The sequence below is a fragment of the Lipophrys pholis genome (genome assembly GCF_963383615.2).
Source record: "Lipophrys pholis genome assembly, chromosome: 11".
In the NCBI taxonomy this organism is placed as follows: Eukaryota; Metazoa; Chordata; class Actinopteri; order Blenniiformes; family Blenniidae; genus Lipophrys; species Lipophrys pholis.
The window spans coordinates 22752089-22777333 of record NC_137631.1 but is presented as its reverse complement, the minus strand read 5'-3'; the positions used below and the strand labels follow the sequence as shown (position 1 = coordinate 22777333).

Below are 25245 nucleotides of genomic sequence, written 5' to 3'. Positions count from 1 at the left end.
ATCAAGGACTGACGATATGACACGTAGAGGATGAGATGGTCCCTGACAGGGATCATACTTCATCTACTTTCAGAGGAATACAGTAGCTACGAGCTCTCTGAATCATTCAATCTTGTGACCTTCAAAAGCAAGAAAGTAATAAAGTTAGTCAGACTACAACTTGGAGCGTCACATTTCTTATTCAGAAACATTAATTTTCTCCAAGCATGTCAAATTTATCATATATATGCAAATGCATTTTTCATTTCAGTGATATGTATGTTTCACTTGTCCTCTGAGGTATTGGCCAAGAGAGGAAGACATGATGAGGAAATGTGGCCGGCTGCCTCTACTCTGCGTACCCTCTGGTCACTGACCCACTTTGCTATGCGCTGGCATCATGATGTAGTGATCATGCTACCTGGTTGTCGGGATTTTTTTTCCAATGCAAAGAAAGAGCCTCCCTCGTGTCGCTACAGCTGAAGCTTTTTTTGGTCTAATGAAGCGGCTGCCAAGAAGGATATTGAGTAAAATCTCAGGATATGACTGTCGCCAAATGTTGTGGCTTCACCTGCTCTAATGGTGTCATGTTAATCACTGGTATTGAGCCGCCTTGTGTGTCTCCGAATGAGAACATCTGTGTGTGCTTACAGTGGCATCAGCCCAGTCAGTAACAACCTGATACTTTAATCCAGCGCTACAGACAGCAATCTTGCAACAGCAGAACCGATCAGAAAAGAAGACACTGCTGTTGCTTTCAACAAAAATGTGACGGAATGCTAAGCGAAATGCCAAATTATAATATATGTGTGTTTGTGGCTGTGTGCATGCGTGTTCCAGGTGGGCTGCCGTGATGGATTGGGTCTGAGGACAGGAACTGACAGCTCAGTGAAAATCACTCCTGTTCCTCATCTATCAGATGAAACATCTCACTGGTGGCCACACACACACACGCACGCCCGCACGCACGCACGCACGCACGCACGCACGCACACACACACACACACCTTCCTTCCCCTAAACGATATTATTCTGAAAAGTCAGATATTTCAGACAATGAATGTAATACCGGCATGTAACAGCAAACTCCCTGACAAAGCTGGTGATATCAGTAATATAAAGTGGATAAAATTTTCTGCCATTGCCAACCAGCTCTATTGGTTTATATACTGTATGTGGTGACAGCATTTACCAAATATAATGTCAAGTGTAAAGTTCCCTCTTCTGGCTTTGACCTTTAACTACAAACATTGAATGTAATCTAACCGTTCCACTTTTAGTTGAGTGGGAAGATGTGTCACATTTGAAGAAATTAGCTGAAGGTATCAAGTTTGCTCTAATTTGAGCTTCCATTTAGTGACGCGCAGATCAATACAGAACAATTGATATTCTGATACTTAAGGTGCCTGTTACAATCGATTTAGATGTTAAAAGCTCAATATTTACACACTATTATATATTTTGTTTTGGTTTAAAAAGTGGTCTAGCAGGAAATAACTCTACTGCTTCTTGTCTCTAAAATCATTTAGGGTTGTGCACAGTGTTTTTACACCTGCAGTGCAGACTGAAATTCATATTTGGACCAGAATGCCAACCATTAGATATATATTAGTTACTTTGGTCGGTGTTTACGTGTTATTTTTTTTCCTACTTTGGTGCAACTGGCAAAGACCATTTTGACATTGGAAGTGTCACGTTACCATGACTACTGAAGATGACGACATGGAAACATCATGTTTCTATGACTACGGAGTGTGACAACATGGAGACCAGGTTGTGAAATCACGCTTTCTTTTCCTCTCTTTTGAAACACATTTGGGTATATTCTGGACAAGTTTTTCTGTGTTTTTTATGTCTTGTATATGTTGCTGTTTATTGAAGCACCTTTCTATGTAGTGTTTACCGAACACCTCATATAATCGTTCTTATGCTTTGTCGACAGTTGCATGTTCATGAAGTCATTGCACAAAGCATCAATGAGGAAATCCATCTTGTTTTGACTTTTGGTTTGGCCACTTTTTTTTTTATATTTTCCTTCGTCATATTTGTTCCTATGTGATATGCCCACGGGAAGTACGTCATCACACAGCTAACCCAACTACAGGAGCTCTTTTATCTTGAACTTGTGTATTTGTGTACTTGAGTACATGCACACAAGGTGCTGTTGCTTTCAAACCAAGACCCCCTCTTTAGGCTTGTCTTTGTGTGGCTGTCTTAGTGAGTGCGAGAGTTATGTTCACACCTAGCAGTCAACTGGGTCAACCTAAAAATAGCAGCAATGAAAACATCAGATTTACAAGATTTACAGTTGATAATCAAAAACAAATTAAAGTGCATTGAAATTTGCTTGGGTAACAATTATTAAGTGATTCATGTGACCGAGTTACATTGTGATCTCACTGCTATTAAACAGCCCAGTGTGGGAGAAGTCAGAAATCAATTAGTAGTTTGTATGGTGGTTTTGATGTGCACCACTTTACCACTGCCCCAACTACATTGTTGTCAAACGAGTGAAAATACCCTCAAATCAAGTCAAAGCCGGGGTAATATCCCAAGCCTGAAAGAAGGGTCAATTCCCCCTTGTTGCTATGACAACCCATCATGCACTCCCCCCCCTCAAATAAAGATAAACAGTAAGCAGGGCAGAGAGAGGGGAGACTGCAGAAGGAAACCAAATGTCATCCCATTTTTTCTTACTTTCACCATATGTATTATATGGTGAAAGTAAGAAAAAAGAATGGGATGAGTATACTGGGAGAATGTGTGTGTCTCAGACAGTGAAGGCATGCACGAGCTCTCTTCCTCCTCGCAGCAGTGTGTTGCTGCTGTGAGCAGGATGTGGAGCCCAGCAGGATGAGCGAAGTGCTAATTGCTTGTCTTTATAATGCACTGAGAAAGGAGAGAGCAGTTAGCACAGTAGGTTCACCATTTTGGTTGCCCCCCCCACCCCCATTATTCCTCCTCTTCTTTTTCTGTCATGCACGGTGAGCACTGGAGGTCTGCAGCAGGGAAAGTGTTGTGTAGCGAAAATCTTGACGTCTTCACCCCGGTGCCTCCACGCTCAACCCCTTCCTGTATCTTCCTGATCATGGAGGAGACAGGACCTCCCTCTGCACTCGTCAGACAGAGACTCCGCTCACTGATGCATAAACATAGGTAGGATTTCAGAGTAAGATGTAGGTTCCCTCCCTCCCCGTACACGGGAAGACAAGGGTGAAGATGTTTCACTAAGGTCTTGACTCCTGAAGGGAGCAGCCTGCAATGATACAATAAAGTATGTGTGGTAGCAGCATGACTGTTGATAGGGGCCAAAATACTCTGCAAATATGTGATCTTAAACCCGAGCTGCATAATTAATATTTTAAAATGAAACAATGACACAACAGGGTGGAATCATTAGAATGGCTCAAACAACCTCTTTAAGTTCAACTTCTTTTAAATCTCCTTCCTCCTTCCACAGTTTGGACCAACAGAGTAGCTGCTTCAGCAATTTCTCCAACCATTTAGCACTAAAAGCTATCCGCACTAAATTGGTTATCAATCACAAATAGTTATTAATCTGAATCAAAGAGTTTGTTTAAGATTATTGAGGTGCATTTTCCTCAGTAAACAGGACATAGTGAACTTAAGTGAAATAATGTCAGGTCTGCTTTTAAGCATAGATGACTGCTTGAGCAGGTCAGAAACTGAAAGATTGATACAAAACAGTTATGGTTGATCAGCTGCTTGTTTCCTATTTCTGCTCTCCATGACTGCAGTATTCTTATATGACTGGTGACATTGTATTTTAATGTAATGCACAACATTATTCTCTTTAAGTGTAATTTGGTTCTGAGAATCCATTTTAAATGATCAAACGCTGTTAAATCACTTTGTTAGTCTGATTCAAGTGGATCCAAATGCCCATGGGCACCAAGCAATCTTCCAAATAAACTTTGATGTGTTTCCGTTGAAGTTTGAACACAGCATATATAAAAGACATCAGCGCCGACCAGATATGGGATGTGACGGCAGATTCTGGAAGGTGCGTGCAAATGAGGAATCTTTGTTTCTGTTTTGGACTCCGTGAAACGTTTTAGCGCAATCGGGTGAAAATGCAAGAATGACACAAGCTCATAAAGATAAGCAAGATAATATTTGTTGTTTTTGGTGTCATTTCTTCAAAATCAATGCAAAGTGAAGCAGAGAGATGAAACAATGCTCACGGCAGGATTTACATTCATTGTTGGCACAGAAATTGTGATTCAGACTGTAAATACCCTGATCACTTCATAGAGATATATGCACCAGGAATCGGAACAAGTTAACAGTCCATTTTAGTATTTTGCTTTGAAATATCTTAAATCTTCCTGTCCAATTGAGTCCAGTTCATTGTTTTTGTATTTCCTGGTCATATGTCAAATCATCTTGTCCTTGACAAATGGCATCCCAATAAAGAAAGGGGTTTGTTTTAGTCATGCAAACAGAAAAATCTGAAGATTTTAACCCCAGCGGGATGCGCACAGTCAAAGTGAATTGAAAGGTTAATCATAATTAATTTACAAATCATTTGTTTAATTTTAATGATACTCAAAGGTTAAATAGCTTAAATTCTTGAGATCTGAATGTCAAAGCACAACATCAGACAGCAGACTCAAAGGTTTAAAAGTCAACCCAAAGTGACTACTGGGACTTGTATGCTAATTAGATAACCAGACAAAATGTGTTAAATCAATTATTCCGGCAAGACAAGAAGCAAGGAAATACTTCCGAAGGTGAATCAAACCTTGAGTTACTCCAGAATCAATGTATTGTGGTTAGACAGCACGGAAATGATGGGGTGTGTCGGTGGCATTTGTCAGACCTGCAATTTGTGACTCAACAGATGTTATGCAGACCTGCTTTTTTACTATGATTGGCTGAACAGGAGGATTCGAGCTGCTTGACTTCCTTTCTGGTTTTTTCAAACTGAAGAAATTTGATGAAAGAAGTGGTTTGTAAATGCCACCCTGTTTATGTGCCGTCCTCGGGGCTGCGCTGACTCCCCAATGGCATTACGAGGAAATGAGGCAATTCTCAATGTGTGTGATGTTACTCCTAATTCAGTCGTGTTAGCTCACTTCCAATATCCAGTCTGACAAGTACTAGTATTTCCAATTTATGAAATGATTACTACTTCCATTCATCTTCCTTACCCACTGTCGCCCATGGTTTTAGGCAGAGAGCCGTCCAGCTGTCATTTGGACGGACAATTTTCGGAAATGACGGCCAAATAAATAGCTTACGTGTTGCTCAAAGCCTCTAAAATCTGTGTATAATGGCCATCACTATTTGCCACCGTCTAATTTTGCCTGAATTAATCTTTCTTTGCAGAAATATAGCGAATTATCAACTCTTGTACACAACACACCACTGACTTCCGGTTTTGTATTACGCCCAGTAACGAGCAACGTGATTGGTCAATTGATACCATGTGGTCTATACCTTTTGAAAGGTGGCCTCTGATTGGTTCATAATTCTCTGACTCATCCTGGTGCGTTCAAATACTAAAGCAGAGAGGAGGATTTTACTGTCCAGATGCTGAGGAATTATGTCTGCAGAATCCACACGGGTGGTATTAATTTTATGGCCCTATGATCTATCTAATTTTTCAATTCAAAAATAAAAGGAGAAAAGGAAATATATGACTCTTAAGAAGCAAAATCCCCCCGACCAAAGATTTTAGACACCCATAATTTTTGGGTCCATAATTTTTGCTCTCTTCTGTAAACAGGCGTTACACTGGAGGGACAGATAGATGGTTATCCATCCAGATCCCCAAACTACCTGGACTGGGTCCTCTCAATGCGGAGGGGTAGGCACTCGACTCTTGAGACTCTCCCGACTGGTAAAGCTCTTCACTGACGCCCATCATCTTGTGATTACAATTCTTATCAACCGTTTCTGAGATCTCGCTCTTTTGATCAGAACCCAGAGCTTTTAAATGACATTGGAATCAATAGTAATGAAAGATTTGCCTTACAGCCGAACTCTTTACTCACCCCAGCAGTTGGTGTATGTGTTTTACAGCTGCCGCGAGCTCAATCCAATAGTAGAATCGACGATATTTCCTAACATTGCTTTTGAATAATAGTGACTCCGTGATACTTGACCTCCACGATGGAAGGGGAAAGAGGAATCCATTTTTGTTTCTTAAATGGTAGAACCTCAATCTCAGACTTGATCCACATATTAAAGCGTCAGCAGTGAGCTGTTGAAGCATGTAATCGAGGCACTCATGCGATGAAGTCGAAAGGACAACATCATCAGCAAAAAGCATTGACGCCTCCCCGCAGCCTCCTTCACGACGAAATAGCGAATGTAAATAATTTAGACCAAACGTTGATTTTTGCCAAAGCTGAAGTATATTTTCTATAAAAGCTTAAGCTAATTCACACAGGCTGTTAACTGGGCTGCACAGTGGTGTAGTGGTTAGCACTCTCGCCTCACATCGAGAAGATTCCAGTTGGAAGAGTGTTAGGGCCTGTCTGTGCAGAGGTGTGTGTAGACGGGTGACCTGTTCTGGACGTAGCCTGCCTTTCCACCCTGTCAGCACGCTTTAGCTCCATCCCACATAATCCCAGTCTAGATGAAACAGGTATAGAAAATTTAAAGAACGGTTTGTCTTGGAACCGAGTCAGACAGACAGTTGTTGGTGAGGTATAACGATGTGTTGGTCCTGCAGAGAGTGTGTGTTAATGATGTTGTTTTGGATGTGAATAGAATGGAATCCTTTTCGCCTTTCAGCACGAGGATGTGTCGAGGACAACACAGCACATTTCCAACAAAGCTGCAGGGCTTGCAACAATAGGCTGTCAATAAAAGTGTGGGGATACATTCTGAAAAGTCTTTGAAGAAGGTCTTACTCACACAGGAATTGTGGAAAATAAATAAGCGGTAGAAAGGAGCTGTCTACCTGTGTCCTCGCTCTGATTTGGCACACTTTGTGCTTGTGGGCGTGTGTTTCCCTGATTTAAGCATTATGTTAGCAGCACAAAAGATTTTCTTTGTGCAAAACAGAAACGGGCACAGAAAGAAGGAAGCATGATGAATAAAGTCAACGCTGCAGGTCACAAGCAAATTCTCTCCCTTGACCAGAATACGGTGAGAACTTCAGTGAATATGAAGCTTGACTGGAGAAAACTAAGTGGACATTCTGTGTATTGGCCTCAAATCTTCAACCACTTTTAGCCATTCACACATGCCAGCAGCAACAAAGCTGGAAAAGCGAAGCTCTTTCCAGCTTTTTGGGAGAATTTGTGGGTGTCTCCATAAAGGACATTTCAACAGTAGTTCATGGAAATCAAACTGCTGATCCTATAATGATCCCTACTCGTATCCTCAGCCACTTCAGAAACGACGTTGCGGTGCTCGCATCTGCACCCATTAAAGGCATTTCAAATATCTGCTGAAGAATCGGCTTGTTCTTATGCAATCAATTATTCAATATCACTTTATTTGTGATTCTAAGGGTTTAACCGATCTTTCACAAGGTAATGATGTGACGACTCGAGAGGACAAGGAGACGGTAAATTGCAAACAAAAATTATAAAGAAAAATAAATTAAAAAAGGATGAAATGCTACATTAAGATTCAAAGGGAGTGAAATAAACCAAAACTTTTGTAAAAAAACAAAAACAATGAAATTAAAAAAACAAAATGCAGATAATTCGCATTAAAACTAAACTAAACTATTTCATTTGAATATGTGGTGAAATGCCTGTATTGTAAATAACATTACCAGAAATCATACATGTATTTAAAAAAAAAAAAAAAGATATATACTACGAAAATAAAATGCAATGCTGATATAATACAGATAAGAGACATTTTTAAGCCTCTGCAAAGGTGAGTTTTGATGATTCGTGTAAATAATGTATATGATACAGTTTCCAGCAAATCATTGTCATGTAAAGTCAAAACCTGAAAGCGCAGTCTGTTTGTGTGAATGTTTGGATGCTCATAGGGGATGTTAGTGAATCAGGCCCCGAGGCGACTGCATCAAATTAATGATCTGAAGGAATGTGAAGCATCAACACATAGAAGTTATTTTTTAATCAAACACATCTACTCATAAGTAAGAAGTGAAAGTCACTGATTCCCATTCAGATTATTGATATGTTAATATCAGTCTCACCAGGAAATTGTGATCTTGCGATTACAGTAATCAATGCAAATTCTGCAAAATTTGCTATTTTTCAATCTCTTCACAATTTCCTCACAATTTGCCTCTGTTTTGTCGAATGCAAATGCAAACATCATAACTGCAGAGACCCAAGGAAGTTTCCTGATGTTAAAAAAAAAAAAAATTTCTGCACCTGAAGTTGTGTGTTTGCTCCAGTTCGTATGTTATTCGAACTATTGTGATCAAGAACATGCACTTTATTTAGCTTTGAATATGAGTTTTAACAAGCTTCCTGCAATATTTTTCCAATAAAATAATCTAAAACCAGAACATTGCTCCCAAAAATCATGTGATCATGGACTGTAATTGAGACATGATCCACTTCTCTCACGTCAGCTTCCTGGGAATAAACTCTTAGCATCTTAAAATATTCTGGCTTCACGCATATTAACATAAACATGGTTTTTGTCATACTTTTACACGATAAAGAGTTTTTAGACAACTCATACTTTCTGCTGCAGTGGAACTGTATAAAGTATCTGTTCTGCTGTTCTCTTGAATGAAATGCAGAATATATTTATCTGAAGTGACAAACAGCCGGCCGGCCATTTTTTATTGGAACGCCACTCTGTTTTTTACTGAGTAATTGAGGCGACTGGTAAGCAGCATTAAGTAGACTTGTCAATAAAAAGCACTAACTGGTGATAAAACAGAGACTCATACTCTGTTTTTTCATGTGTCTTTTTATACGTCCTCTTACATGGGCAAAGCATGCTGTGTCCCAATATAAATACATTCATACAAAAATAAAAAAAACCTCAAAGAGGTTCAGAGGTCTAGGAGAAATAATACAAAAAAAATAAAGTGCTGGTCATTGCAATCAATAGTTGGAGGCTCCTTTTTCTCCAGCTTGCTTTCATTTAGTATTTCATCCAAACAACAATCGGCAATTTTGGAACCAAAGCTTCAGTTTGATGTTTTGGTTGTTTGGGGAGGCCTCGCCTATTCAAACATCTTTGTCTGATATTGTAAAATCCAGCATCGTTTATTTTAAAACAAGCTTTTTGACCTGATCCAGGTGGGGAATCAGCCAACAGAAATTTCTGACGCATCAAAAATCCCCAGACCCTTTCCAGAGGAGCAGTTTGGGCTTTTTTAAACCCGCTCATTAAAACGCAGCTGATGAGGCAGAAATTGTCCATGCTTTTAAAATGACTGGTTTTAGTACAGCAGCTGCCTGATTTACAGCAAACACACATAAAACGACCCAGAATATTCTGAAGAAGTTGCAATTCTTACATTTTTAATGTGCATTTTCAATATCATATGTATTGTTCAGTTGAGATTCTAGTTTTGTGTTGATGCATTGAGTGAGTGAGTGAGTGAGTGAGTGAGTGAGTGAGTGAGTGAGTGTGAGAGCGAGTGTGAGAGCGAGCGAGTGAACAAAATGTCAACTTTTTATAATTGGGTTGAGTTTTCGCCCTTTTGGCCTTTACTTAGGAAACCAGTGTTCATTCTTGTGCGCATAATTAATAATTCTAAGTGTTAAACAATGTGAACTAGAAAAGTTGGTGTAAATAATATTATGTCCATTTTCAAACAGACACCGAATACACAAGTCATATTTTGGGTAAATTTTTCGGACAAATAGCTTATGATATTCTAGGACAAGGTGATAAAGCTCAATATTCCTCAACATTCCAGTGAGATGAATGCGCTTTACAGAATGTTTATAAAAATGAATTATAAAAAGGTTTAATTTTACCTTCCTAAAATATCTTCCAACAACCACTGAGGTAGATGATAAATATAAACATACAACAATATACAACACACAAACAATTGAGATGATGATGATGATGATGAATGACAGCATGATCAGGAAAATATTACCTTTTGTGTTCATTTAACCACATGAGTTAAATCTGAACCTCATTTTAATAACTTTTCACCGTTATAATCTACCTTTTAAATCTTTTTAAGTTTTGACATTTTTGCCACACAGGCAAAGGGAGAATGTGGAAAATCCACACAGAAATCAATTAAATATCATTTAATTAAGCTTGATTCGCACAACACTTTCTGCAGTTTGTTATAATAGAGAAAATCCTCCAGCAGATTTTAACAACGCAGGTTTGTGCTGTTTGCTGAAAGGTGAACCACTGAACTACCGAGATGTATGAAAAGATTTTCTCCTGCTTCTTGCCTCAAATTGTCCATCAGTGATAACTGTTAATGCAGCACATTGTGACTGACTCTCTACTTTAAGGGAAATGTTGCATAATCCATCACCTTTTGCCAATTAGCACTCTCACAGCTTTCTTCTGCTGAAAATGTTGTTCCTTTGCTTTATTCCGCTGTTTCACTTTTTTTTAGAATTTTTGCATAATTCCCCTTAGGTGAACCATAGCCACTGTTTGCATTGAGTTTTTTTAAATTTTTATTATCAACATAATGTGCTGTATCGCTAATGCACAAGACCTTGACACAGCAGGATTTAAGTATGGAAATGTCCCTTTCAAACACAAATACAAAACCTGCACTTTTGTAGCATCTGGATAATGTGTGCTGAGCTCGGGATCCGAACGGCAGAGGGCAATGAATGAAGTGGTGAAGCAGCTGGCCTGTCCCACCTCCAATTTCACTTTGTACGTGTTATCCATATGCGTGTTCATCTGTTTGGGCATTTGACCGTCTGTTGCTTTAGTGCAGTGAAACCATTAAAAATACCCTTTAACATTTAAACTTAACACATTTTTAATGCACTATAACACATCTGTTACTCATTTTGCGTGATGAATTACAAATAATCTACTATTGGTTTCATCGAACTCATGACGGTGTACTTTAGTTTCCATAGTGTGTTGTTAGTTTCCATGTAAATGTCGCCGGATGCTACCATAAATGTCATGAGTATCCTGCAGGAACATCCGAATGGGAGTTGCCATTTTTTAATGTTCCATTTTCGAACACGCTTTGTCCAACAAGTGGATGGTTGCTGGAGCCAATCTCAACTGACTAGGCAATTTTAACAGCAAATTTAAATTTAATACACAAATCAGAAATAATAATAAAACATAACAAAAAGAAATCCCACCACTATTACTCCAATAAAAGCTGATGAAACATGCAACTGAGTGACTTTTCCCAAGCAGTCTCTCTCACTCTGTGGAATAACCAAGTTTTATTGTTTAGACCGGTGGTTCCCAACCTTTTTCTCAAATTTAGTATTTTGCTGATTGCTTAAGAAATTATTCATCATCCAGTCTATATTTTAAGATTTCTTACACTTTTCATCTCTCATTCAAAAGGAAATGACATGTTTTTCAATTATTTTCTTCCTTTATTCTCTCTTTCCTTATAAAGTCGTGCATGTATATTAAAAGCATATTCGCACTGTGGATACATGATGTGACTGCTCAAATGAAAACATTGCAATTTCCTTCCCATGCAACAGCCTTTCCACCACCATTTAGTCCAGTTTTGTATCCCTGCTGTTTATATTCAAGTGGGGGTCATTTCCTGCACATCTGAAATGATTTCCTTCTCCTGATTTTCGAGGGCACTTCGAGCGAATCGTTTTTGTTTCTCTGGGCGACGTCACTTATCGCCGGGTTTTCAGGGTGAACAGCCAGCTCTGGTATTGGAAGAATAAGAAGCAGCTGAAATGATCCATGGATGCTGCTCAGTAGCAGACCACGAGGCTTGACTGTCCCGTTAGGAGAGAGCAAAAGGAGGAACTCAGTCGAGAGCACGGAAGCGACACATTGTGACTGCAATGATACCGACTTGAGTATGTGAAAGTGGTGCAGTAAAGGTAGAGAACCACAGAAACTGGAGTGTTTTTTAGGTTTTTTTTTTGTCAGACATATGTAATTTGGCAGGACTTCATGCTTTAAGAAATTGGGTTAGCTCGCTATCTGCCTTGCTTGAGTGGTGTGTCGCTGAAGAATTCCTAAGAGGGTCTAACCAGGCTAGCCGGCTGCATGCGGCAAATTGGGTCACTGCTGAATTAAACACACAGCGCTGCCTCACTGCTGCAGAGAAGGGCAGGTTAGAAATCCACCGAGCCCGAACGCATACAGTCGGGCTTGGGCGAACGAGGCGGGAGAGAGTCACCAACACGACACGAGAAGAGGCATTTCAGAAGTCCCGCTCAAACAAACACGCCTTCTGTCGTGGAAAGGTTATGCCAAGCGTCACCGAAAGAGAGCAATTTGGGAAGCCGTTTTCTGACTCGGCACCAGTTTGTGCAGCGGAAATCAACATGGCACAGCATCGGAGAGACACGTTCCACTTTGTGATTCTCTAACAAAAGGCTGGAAGAAAGGAAGGGAGGGATAATGGGAGAGAAATTTGACAGAAGGTGGGCAGGATGCAGGAGGGGAGGTAAAAAGAGTGTGACGGGCTCTTCTTGTGAAGTTCCTGGAAGTTTTGTTTTTGGTTTTTTGACAGTTTATACAGTTTATTAGTCTGCTTCCAAAACCTGAAGGACTTTCTTTCTGAGATGGGCTCTCAGAGTGCAGCTTCAGCAGAAAACCAGAAGGCTTCAAGATATTTATTTGCCGTATATACAGATGAAATAGACATTTACAATGAAAAACTTACTCTGCTCTTACCTCTCGATATTAAAATGTGCTCACATGTGGAAGTCTTGAAGATTATACACCGACAAGACTCTAAGCAGCAGGCAGCCGTATGAATTCAAACCTTCTGTCAGGCTGAAGTGCTCTTGTCCCTGCGGTCTCTCAGTGCTCTGCAGCCGTCCCATAGTTCGACCCGCTGCATCCAGTCAGCCACACTCAAGGACAAACAACTCTTTGAGGGCGAGGGAATTAATATCTGATATCCAGCTCTGCATCATGTGGTGGGACAGACAGTCAAGCAGAGTACCAGCAAGAAAGATGGAGAACAGACTCTAGGCCATGAGAAAGCACTCCCTACTGCAAACACCGTAAACTGCACCGCAGAAACAATGGATTGAATGAAAAGAAGAAAAAAAGGGGTACTTTTATGTATTGTGCATTTGTGATCTACAAATCCAAAATTGTTAAGATGAATGAAATTCACAGTTAGTCTATTTTACAAATTCTAAAGTTTGATACCTGCTGCCCATTGGACAGACGTTGGAAGCACATAACCACACAAATGAAAGTAAAAAAACAAAAAATGTATCAAGAACAAAGTCAGAATTGATTCACATCTGAAATGTGGCCAGTCTGAAATCCAGACATAGATTTAAATTAAACTAGAAGCAAGAGAAAAAAACTAAAGAACAAGTTTCTGTGCACAACCATAACATAATCTATTTATCACACTTTTTCACAAATCGCATGCTCATGTAATATTGTGTCGCCCCTATATATAGGATCAGAATAATACCCAATAATAGAAAGTTTGATTTTGTAGCCCCTAATATTCAATTACTTATACTGCCTAAAGGAAACATGATTTAAGGCTTTTTGTTTGTACAATATTGACACATAATAGAAGGACTGTACAGTAGGAAAGTATAATGCACTCTGCAAAAACAGTATCCATGTAACTCCCACATGATTAGCACAGGACCCATAAGTTATACAAATCACCTTTTAAAGGACGGAAGTACAGAAGATAAAGTTTCTTATGGAAGGTGTCCTCCATTGGTCGGACTCCTATTATACTGCATTGGTATAGAAGTGTGCTCAAGGGTGTGTTTGTATAGTGTGTGATCACCGTTGTGGTTTGTGTGTTTCGGTTTTGAGCTGTCCCAGATGAAAGAGGAGCAAACACATTTTGTTGTCTCATAAAACGGTGAATTCAGGATAGCACTCTTGCTAAAACCCAGTGTGATGACTCCTTCTCCTCCTTTTTTTTTTTTTCCGCCCACAGCAACATTTGACCATTTTGCTCCATTTATTCATCTCCTGATGGCTCCAGCCACATACGTGGATGACGTTCAGGGTGATATTAGTTTTGTATATTGACATATGTTGTAGCTGTGTGATGCTTGAGGTTCAAAGTGTTGCATGTAGTTGAGTTATGAGGTCTGGTCAATGACACGTGAGCCTTCTGCCTCTAAATCTAAGATCTACAGCTGCATCTCCTATGTTACATTAGAGTGACCTCTAGTGGTTGTAATAATTATGAAGGAAGCAATGCAACATAGGGAAAAGTTAATTATTGTCACTTCAGGAGTCTCGTTTTATGACCCCAACTGAAAACGCTAGAAGATGTACACATATGACAGAAGCTTGCTTTGAATTGTTATATATGTAATTTTTAAGCTTTTGAAGTGAAATAATGATGTTTTCTCAAACTGAGATCGTTAGTTTATCAAACCTAACCGAACAGCAACTGAAGCATTCCGTCATGGTGATGCCATCAAAGAATAACTAAAATCCATGTTGTTCATGACAAAACAGCCACAATGTCATGATAAATAATGAGGAATGTCGACAATAAAAAGAACATACAAAAAGCACCTGTAATACCCCATGTCCAAACATGAAGACCTACTGGGGTTAAATTTGTAAGAAGATGCATTTTAGCTCAATTTCTATAGACATGGCACCAAACTGAGTCAATGAGTGAAGTCGAATTCATCAGATATACAGTTTATCCATGTCCATCAGTATTGGGTAGTCCTTGTAATGAAATAAGGGATTTTAAGATCTTGCTTTCAAGAGCTTGCACATCATTGAAAAGTCTGGTAAAAGCTATTAAAGACATAAAATGAAGTATGATAATTGAAGCCGTGCTGTCTCTCTCTGTCAGATAATGAGACAGCCAAAGTGTCAAGTGTTCAGCTTAGCACTGAAAAAATTCAAACCAATACTGAAAGCTGTATTTGGTTTTTTTTCCTGGACGTTACATAAGAAGATGAGAAATCCAGTATGGCTTCCTGAGCGTGCTGGTTATCAGTACGCTCCCAAAAGGCCTCAGGGTTTAGAAACATAATCGGCATTGTGTGCTTACCAAAGTGCAACACAGGCAAACAGCAGGGATCCGGCTAAAGGTTTGTAGCAGACTGAAGTGCATGCAGGATTGATTTCACAGCAGCTTGAGAAGGCACTGAAGACAGCCATTGCACTGAGAGTTGTGCGAGCGTTCGAGTTTGTGAGAACGAGAACACGGCACAGCAAGGCAATGGGGTATTGAACTCGTTCTGAATTATATATGGGCATTAGCAGAGTCAGAAAGAAAGTTGGAAACTTTAGTACGTGTGGATCATTCCTGGTCGTATTTTAGTTTGTGCTGCAGATCTGATAAAAAAGGCTGAAGTGGACCCTGTTACAGAAAGGGAAAAGATAAAGAGTTAGTCTCTCCGTGTCAGTAGAGGCGAGAAGTGCTTTGACTTTTACAGATTTTTATCAGCTGAACAAAGATCATGCCCACCTGCTTGTCGGAGATAAGGCTTTAAAACCTTTTCCCCCCCGTTGGTCCAATTTTTAACAATAAAGCACCAAAGTTCCTCTGCATGAATAACAGCGATAATAGAGACGCTGCTAACAATAAAAAAGTAAAATGTCAAGCTAAGACACATGGGGCTTTCTTCAGCAGGGGTTATTTTTGAATAATCGTCTCTGAAGCTGGGCAGGCTTTGAGGAAATTTTGATTAACATGCTAAAACATGGTGATGTGTAAAAGTACTTTCTGGTATTTTGCTGATGATATTGTCTGTGAAAATATTTCTTATTGGTCTATTTACTAATAAGTCTTTAAAGGTGAATAGAGTTTAGATTTTTTTGGGGGGGAAATGTCTTTTCACCATTGCCAATCATTGATGTAGCACATTTACTATCCCTCTATAAAACTCTTAGCATGGCCTCACAAATACTCAAACATGACTAAAAATCTGCCATATTGTTGTTGTTTTTTCTTTTACCTTTCTTTTTTTTTATTGGTAGCCACATTAAGGTTTATTTGCTGCAGTGTGCTGATATATTTAATGCCTTCCTCACCAATACATCCAGTGCTCAATCAGTGATTGGTGGGCAATTTCAGTAAAACACCCACAAAACACATGCACAATCTATTTGCATGTAATCTATCAGACTTCATTAATAAGTCAGGCCCTATATGTGTGGAGGTCTTCTTCTCTCTGGCAAATGTTTACTTTTTAATCTATCATTGATGGTCTGGGACTTAAGGTAATGCAAAATAAGAAGCCGACAAGATAGGAGGGAGTTATTGCAAATGCGATTGGTGGTTGTGCAAACCTTTTTCAGAACATAGCATTTAAGGTAAAAATAATCTCGAAGGAAAAAGCCAAACGACTGCACTCAGCAGGACTTCTTCTCTGCAGATTCTATGTAATCACTATATTCAACAGTTGTAAAAATATTCCAGTTTAGATTGTAACAGCAAAGCAAAACCAGCAATTTCTGGAGCCGCAGCACTTTTGAGTCATGCTCTCAAAGAAGAAAATATTGCCTTTAGACTTGGGGAAACTTATAAAACTTTTTTCTTTAACAAGAATAAATATGTCTTTGGTGAAAGGTAATCCACGTATCTTGAGATTATTGAGGAGACACTGAGGAGAACGAGTGTTTTCTAGAGCAGATTGAGAGCATTTATATCTGTGCAGAGCCGTTGCAGGTTTCCATGATGACCTGATTCTCTTTCATCTGCTTTTAAAGCAGCAGACAGGTGCACTCGACATGGTTGTTTAATCTGACAGGCCTTCATAATCACACTGAGAGATACTTGTTAATTGTCAGGAGCGAATGTTCAGGGGTCTGTGATGGATTTATTCCGTGATGGCGTCTCTCCCCGGATGGCTTTATAGTGACGTGTGCATCCGTCTCTCCTGCAGACGACGGGAAACTGTCTCTGGATGAGTTCCAGGCTTTCTTCTCCGACGGCACGCTGAACGAGGAGGAGCTGGAGAAGCTGTTTCACACCATCGACTCTGATAACACCAGGTCAGCACTACGACAACACCTCTTCCTGAGCGTGTGTGTGTGCGCGCGTGTGTGTGTGTGTCTGTGCGTATATTCCTGCAGCATGCAGAAATTAAAAGGCACTCCAAAATAAATCTGCATGCATACACACTCACCTTGCTGTGACTTTTGCTTTTGATGATATTGATGATAAACAGACTTTTTTTTTTTTTCTGCTGCTATGAAAATACCCTGAAAAAAATTTAACCGGTGAGGAGATTAAAAAAAGATACAGTGGAAGCAAATGATGAAAGCTGAGTGTAGAACTGCAGGGAGACATCCTCACCTGTTTTTACACCCACTCAACCTCTATCCTTCTCTTCCTCATCACCCATCCCTCCAGGACATCAGGAAATAATACCGTTTTATTTCAACCAGTTGCATTTTCAGAGAGCATTTTTCTGCGTTTCCCTTTGACATGAATTTTTCATAAAGCTGCAGAACCCTGATGCTAGTTACCATGACAAACATATAAATGGGACCTCTTATTCCTGTTTGCAGTACATTTGAAGTGAAAATACAGGGTTCTTGCTTCTCCGTTTCAGCAATGTTTTGCATTCACAGTAATGTTTTGAAGATGATGTCCATTTTCACGGAGAACAGCAGAAATGCTGAAAATGATGTAGTTTTCATGTTTGGCCACTAGTCGGTGGTGTTTGTTGTTTTTGCAATGAAATTATTATATTATTTTTATTTGATGTTCTTGTCCAAAAAGAACATTTTTCACCAAGAACACATGAGCAAAAAGTAAAAATCAAACCCACTGAAACAGGATTACAGATACTCAAAAGTCCACGAGACGAGATTTAAAGTAGATTTTCCTTCAATTATCGGTTAACCAATGAAATACTAAGTGTCTAATGGCCCATCCAAACCATTCCTATTGTTTCATGAACTTTAAATAAGCCTTATCCATTTCACTCTGTTTAAATCTTTATTATATATCTCCAAGTGAAGCTGATCAATTTGAAGTGACAACAGGACTTTGCTTATGCAGCACTTTTTTTTTTCTTTTTTTTTACTGCTCCAGCAGACCCGGAGCACTTTACTCAGTTCACTCCTTCACGGACACAAATGATGACGGCACCTAACTCTGAGCTCAGTGTCTTGCTTGAGGATATATTGACCGGGAGAGACGTGGGACTGAAAACAATCCACTCAGCTACTCTCTTGATATAGCTTCATTAATGCCACTAATATATGCACTTATCATTCATTTTATTACATTAGTGGTATCTGATGGGTGAGTCAGTTGGTGGAGTGGATTGTTGTCAAGTAACAAGCTTGGCGGTTCAAACTCTCTTCACGCCCTTGCTGTAGTCTCCAGTGTCATTGCTTGTCAATGGAGATCGAGCATCTTCAGGGCAGCCATGTTTCTTTAAATGGGTTAATATGACTTAAGGTTCCTACAAACTTAATACCTTATCATTATACCTACTACACTTGGGAGAGTGGATTTCATACACTTGAAAAGGTTTGACTGCACCATCTTTATGCACTAACATCTCCATATTTCTTCTTTTGTTCCTTAGTTCCTTCTTTTGCTTTTTTTTTCTTCTTCTTAGTTTCTGTTGGGAGTTGAGGGGTGAGATAACATTGCATAGACAGGACAAAACAGACTGATACAACTTTTATTGGTAATATTTCAACCAAAGAACAAAACAAAAATGAGGAAAATCCTTCTACAAACAAAGAAACCACATACAACATTTAGAAAAATGCACCAAAAAGAATCTTTTCCATGCTCATGAGCTGTTTTTCAATTGGCAGTGCTGCATTTATTTGCCACATAAAACAAAGTTTGTCAGATTTTTTTTAAAATCTCAATTTCACAAATTTAGATTGAACATCTGTATTTGGGTTTTTAAAGATCTCAGATAAGATTTAGAAAGTAAATGAGGTGAACGGGACCACACTGTTGGGCAATTCAGTTTATGTCAATATGTTCTTAACAAAGATTTTACTGCAATTAATCTGTAGGTCTTGACAACTGTGGAGTTCTGGACTGACCGTAGCCACTTGGAAAGTTTCAATAGATTTCCTAAATCTAATAACCCCACTATTGGCGAGTATGCTTGATTGAACCGAACTGGAACACTTTTTTTTAATCTCTCTTCGGCCATCTCTTCCTTGGACATCATGTTCTGATTGATCTCATTAAATCCGTTTATTGACCTTTAATAATCAACCTATCAGCTCATCCTTCCTGCGGCCCGGAGAAGTGTGCTGACGCTGTGAGATCTGAGTAATGGGAAGCCCGGACCCGGTTAATTTACACAACCTCCGATTCCTGTGGGCTCTCAAATAAAATGAAGCCGAGCAGAACAAAAGCTGACCTTTTATAGACGTCGTAGAATTGAATTAGCTTTGATATATAAATCCACCACCAGGCTCAAAACTATTTATTCCTTTATGCTTTTTTTAATCAGTGCAGTAAGTGGACCTTGCAACTACTTCCGTCTCTTTAGACGTCAGGAATCGAGCCCCCGTTGTCGGTGGTCTCGCTTTGTAAATCTTTTTTTTTTTTTTTTTTTAACTGCTGCAGATGCAGTCAGAGAAGTTTCTACTCATTAGAGTTAAGTAGGCCTGACAGCCCCGGCACTATCATGTGACAACAGATAAGGTTATTGATTGGTCCGAGCAGAGGCAGAAAGAAAGAGGCAGAGTGTAAGCTTTTCCTGTGTGGAGCAGGAAGCTGATGGATGGAGGGGAGGGTTGAAGCCGGCAGAGATGTAGCGCCGTGCTGCCTTCACTCATCCGTCTGTCATTCTCCACCCCCCTCCTTCTTCTTTCAGTCGCTCTCCCCTCACAGACCGTATCTCAGAGCTTTCCGTCTTGCTCTTCTTGCTTTCATCCTTTTATTACTCAGCCCATCGCTGCTCTCTCCTTCTCCATCTGTCACTCACTCCTCTCCTCGGCCTCATCTGGCTTCAGATCTTCCTCGCGCTTCTCGCCGTCTGTTTGATGGGAGTTTTTTTTCTCTGTGTAAAACAAGGAATATCAGCAAAAATCTCAGTATGGTCCAATGTGCAATCACTGCTGTTTGATTCGGTGCCCAATAAACCCAAATGTGTCCTTTTTCACTCAAACGTAAATTTACTGCACTTTACTTAACTTTGCACTTATTTGGCTCATCCAGTATAAACTGAAACGATGGTTTTAAAAACATGTAGGCATTTAGGCTCCACTTTCCTCCCACATCACAAAAACATGTGTTTGATGTTAATTGGTGACTCTAAATATGCGTCTATTTGTGAAAGTGAGTGTGGAGATTGTACGTCTCGCTGGAGGCGATCCCAGTTGTTTGGATATAGGTAAAGACAATGGCTCGATGGATGGTTCTTTTTTGTGCATGAAGCAAAATTTGTCTTATTCAGAGTTTTTCATATGGCAAGTATTGCTTACAATTAATAAAAAAAAAGTTTAAATATTGGAAATGAAAGCAAGCACTTAAGCAAATTATATTTGTGCATTTGCATATTAATATTTGTTCCTCAAGATATAAAAGCATTACATTTGCTATATTCTATCAGCAAATAAACAAATGCTCACTTCCTTTTCTGAGAGAAATCTACTCTGCACTGCACGTTGGTAGTTTTTAAAGTAATTACTTCTAAATTATTCTGTTTCCTGCCTCTAACTGATGTAATTCACTGCTGACAGCTCAGGTAATGTAAAGGGACTCAAATGCAGTTTCAGAAGCAATAGCTGGCATTTTAAATGAAGTATCATGCACATAATGAACATTTTAAATGTATTAAAGTTTCAGGGTTGTTAAGTCTTGATTGTTATGCACAGCAGTTTTAAAATAGTTTGAGGTCTTTGATTGGATGTTTGAAAAGAAAAATGCACTCATTCTCATTGCTTCAATTTTGATGGTATTCCGACTACAAAGTTAAACATAACTGAATAAAGACACTTAATAATGATAGTCTTTCCATCAATGTATGTTTTGTAAATATTTAACTAACTTACGGTCACACGAGACTAGAGCCTGTCCTGGCTGGCTGTAGGCGAAGGCAGAGGACATCCCGGACCGACGGCTGGCATCAGAAGAAGCTCTCACATCAATCCAGTCTTGACTCTTCTTTATTGGTTGCCAGTAAATTTTAGAAATAATTTTAAAATCATAGTCAAGCTCCTTAATGCATTTTTGTTTCTCCATTTCCACGGAGATGAAGTCAGAGCATTTTCCAAAAAAAAATGTTGTGTTCCTCCCGTTTCCACGGAGATGGAGTGGGAGCGTTTTCATAAAGTTGCGTTTTCAGTGACTCCGAGCAACTTTGTCGTGTAAACGAACTCTCAGAACACAACGGAAACGTTCCCTTTTCACCAGGAACAGTTGTGAACAACTGAAATAAGAATTACTTTCTTTCTTATTTGTGAACAGTCGAGCACCAAAAAACCCACGGGAGGATTTGGTAACGTGGGTCACCTTCCAGTGTGACGGTTGGCTGAACACGCGGAACTTCACATTGTTTCCAGTCGTGTGTGAGCACCATGCACGGTATGAATGTGTGGTTCAATGTGACTGATGACATAAAGCATGCTGAGACTGCTCAAGCTGCAGAATGTTAGTATAAAGAATACCCGTTTTACCATTGTGCTTAATAAAACAGGATGTACCAGTTAAGATATTACAAGTGAGTAAAAGATAATGAAAAGCTGAATAAGGAGTCAAATCAAAGCAGTGAAACCAAATGCTGAAAAAACAAGGTCATAAAAGTAGGTTTAGTGGCACTTCTTGAAACTGTAAACAGACTGTAAACAACATAATTACCATTTTACCTCCTTTATCTTGAACCTGCATTTGAATTTTATAATAACCCACTGAGTTTGGAGCAGTTTTACACCCTCATTATACACACATACATTCAAAATCTGCTGAATCCCCACATGCTATTAGCAAACACATTTTACCTTGGACCAAAACAGATTTTTGGTGGATTTTATTTTATATTTTTTTTTAAGCCATCTGTCACAGTAAAAGATCTGGATTCATTCTGGCAGACGCCTTGCTTACAAAAATGTTTAACAAATTAATTAGATCAGGCAGTCTAAGGAGGATAAACAAAGTGGATAGTATTGTGCAGATATTTTAAATATTAAAAAAAAAAACATTTTCGTGTACTTGTGCTGAATTAATGAACAAAACTTTGTAGTTCAGCTTCCCAATGAGACGATGGGCAGATGGAGTGGTTCTGCCCGTCTCCTCCTCCGGTCCCCTCACAGTTCTCTCATCATTACTTACATGTCACCCCTCTTTTGGCTGCATCATCCTCCCCTCTTTCCTTCCTACTTTCCCTCCATCCCTCCCTTTGTCTTTCCTCCTCAGTCCACCTCTCCTCACTCGTTCTCCTCTTTCTCTCCTGATCAGTCAAGCAGGGAAAGTCTCCTTTACACCGCTGAAGAATTTGCTGCCAAATGAGTCCCCACACAGCGAGCAGAGCACGAATGATGGCAGTGGATTGATTCAGACGCCTGTCAGAGGGTCTTGTTAGATCATTCGATGCCTGCCAAACTCTGACGATGTGTGTATGTGTGTGTGTCTGTGTGTGTGCGTGCATTTCTGTCTTACTGCATGCACACAAAAAAAACCCAACTTCTCCGCTGTTTCTGACCCTGCTCTTCTCAACCCTTTCCTTCCCACTTTCCTTTCGTCCTTCCCGACGATTTGTTTGTCTCCTTCTGCTGCTCCTCTACTATCATGTGATAGTAATGTTGACACTAAGGAACTGTGCGGTAAGTAGACTACACACACACACACACACACACACACACACACACACACACACACACACACACACACACACACACACACACACACACACACACACACACACACACACACACACACACACACACACACACACACACGCTGCATTGACTTGCATAAATTCCCTTTATTAGTACTACTCACTACCCCTTGCCTAACTCACTCTGAACTTAACCTCACACTAACCACAGCCTGACCAGAAAATACATCTTCACCTCAAAATGTGTTTATTCCCAAAAACTGTTTCCTCCATTGTTGTCCTCACAGTTTACATGTGTTGTCATGGGTTAGTGTGCAGACAGGGTTTGGTCCCCATCAGTACAGAAAAACACACACGCATGCACGCACAAACGCACGCACGCACGCACACACGCACGCACGCACGCACGCACGCTTTCCTGCCTGCCACTGCCCTCATTTCCTTCCTTATCTATTATTAAAAAGTGCCTCTCTGTTGAAATGCAATTAGTTTTCTTTAATATATATGTATATAGGAGATAGTAATACAGCCACTTTATTCTTCTGTGGCTGCAAAAGTATTTTGCTGTTTATTTATCTGTGTGTGCGTGCGTGTGACAGATTACTTTGCCAAGCACATGGGGGACTATGAGGGAGTTCTGGCCTCCTTGGAAACACTCAACCTTTCCATCCTCAAAGCCATGGACTTCACCAAAAAGGTAAGCTTGTAATGCAGATCTGTCAGTCAGAGAGTTTGTATTCTTGAAAGTACTTGGAGTTTTCCACATGCAAAAAGCAGTGAATGCTCTTTTTGTAATACCAGTTTTTCATCTTTCTAGCTGCAATGTCCCTCATATCTTCCCATGGCTTTTCCCCTCTTTTGTTGATTTGTGACTTTAACGCTGAAATCCACTCACCCCCTCAGCATTGTGTTCCTGGTGCCATTGTTAGAGTTAATCGATGCCACTCTTTTCAATATCTGGCCATCTTGTCATTACTTGTCACTCCAGAATCGACCATGCTTCTTCTTCCACTCCGTTCTACTCAAGATAATGAATTCCCATCATGAATGAACATATCGATTCAAAAAATAGAAACTAACATCTGTCCACATCAGGTTGTCCATTTTATCCAGACTAGTGTTTCCTCCAACGTTGCCATAAAGTGATCCCAGTTAAAGGAATGAAAGGCAGAGTACATCTTCTGAAGGAAATTATACCAATAGAATGGAGGAATTAGAAAAACTCTACAATGACTCTTTTAATAACTTTCACTTTAGAGGCAGTTTCGCACACTGTACCCCATGTCTGCTTTGAATTTACAACTATTCTATTTTTGAGAAATACTCGTCATCACAACTCGGCTGAAGGAAATACATTTATCTACACCAACTTTATTCCAACTGTGGTTTCTGCTATTACACACATATTCACACATTATAACGCTGGATTAAACAATGAACATATTTTTGGGGACTTTTGCAGACTTTGCAAAGTCATACAATAACAAACAAAACAAAAATAAGTTTTTCATTTTAAATAACAGCCACTCATAATTTGTTGTATTAGCAGGCGTAGAGACCATAATGCAACAATAGCTGTGATCGCGTGGATCATAGCTTTGTGTGATTAGATTTCCTCCGTCTGAATGAAAGTGTTGGAGGAGATGTAATGAAATTCCATGTAAAATCCATGTGCTCTCAGAGCCAACGCCACGGTATAAAACTTTGACATTGATCCACTGACTGATTCAGCTGATACTTCTGGTGCATACAGACCCACACACCAATCTGAGTCTGTAAATGACACAAGCTGATCCCTATAAACTCAGGGAAAAAAATTACCACATCAATGCACCAACTGACACCAAGAACTGAAGAGCCTATGACAGCGATGCGAACAGCTGAGATATCAATAATTCAGCGGTGAGAGAAAAGCAACTTTGTTGCTTGCAAAATAGCATTAGCATCAAAGCCGTGCCTTGAAGGTTTGTTTGTGAAAAGGTGTGCTGAAGGCTGCAGAAACCCTGTGCGTCAGTCTGAAGAGAAAGACATTCAGATTCCATTTGTTCTCCTGACGAATCTCTGGTACTTTGTAAAGCATGCATCAAATGTGATAATTTTTTGCACGGAAACAAAATGAAAACTTCAGTTTTGTCAGTGCGTCTGGTTTATACTGCTATAAATGTACTTTGAGAGTAAAATTGAGGCTCCTGATCCTGTCTGGAACTTTCATCAAAACCTGCTCTAGTCACGCCTGCTTTTATAGGGAGCTGCAAATAAACACTAATCCAGATCTTAATGGGTTAAAACAAGCAGATATCACAATTGCTGTGTTACAGCCCATTGTTATCTCAGTGGCAAGTGGCGTGTTTGTGCAATTATCGAATGTTGAGGGTGAAAGCAGCGGAAGCTTTTTCCAGTTGTATTGTTGCCGGGAAAATGGCAGACGTGTGAAAATGCGGCT

General features: G+C 39.7%; 1 protein-coding gene across 1 annotated transcript in view; it reads left to right on the top strand.

Moving 5' to 3' along the window:
- necab2 (N-terminal EF-hand calcium binding protein 2) overlaps positions 1-25245 on the top strand; it is a 142374-nt gene that overhangs the window by 33309 nt on the left and 83820 nt on the right. Inside the window, exons 3-5 of the mRNA XM_080474449.1 lie at positions 16920-17028; positions 22763-22788; positions 23402-23499. Coding sequence (XP_080330575.1) covers positions 16920-17028; positions 22763-22788; positions 23402-23499 — 233 coding nt within the window. The remainder of the gene's footprint in view (positions 1-16919; positions 17029-22762; positions 22789-23401; positions 23500-25245) is intronic.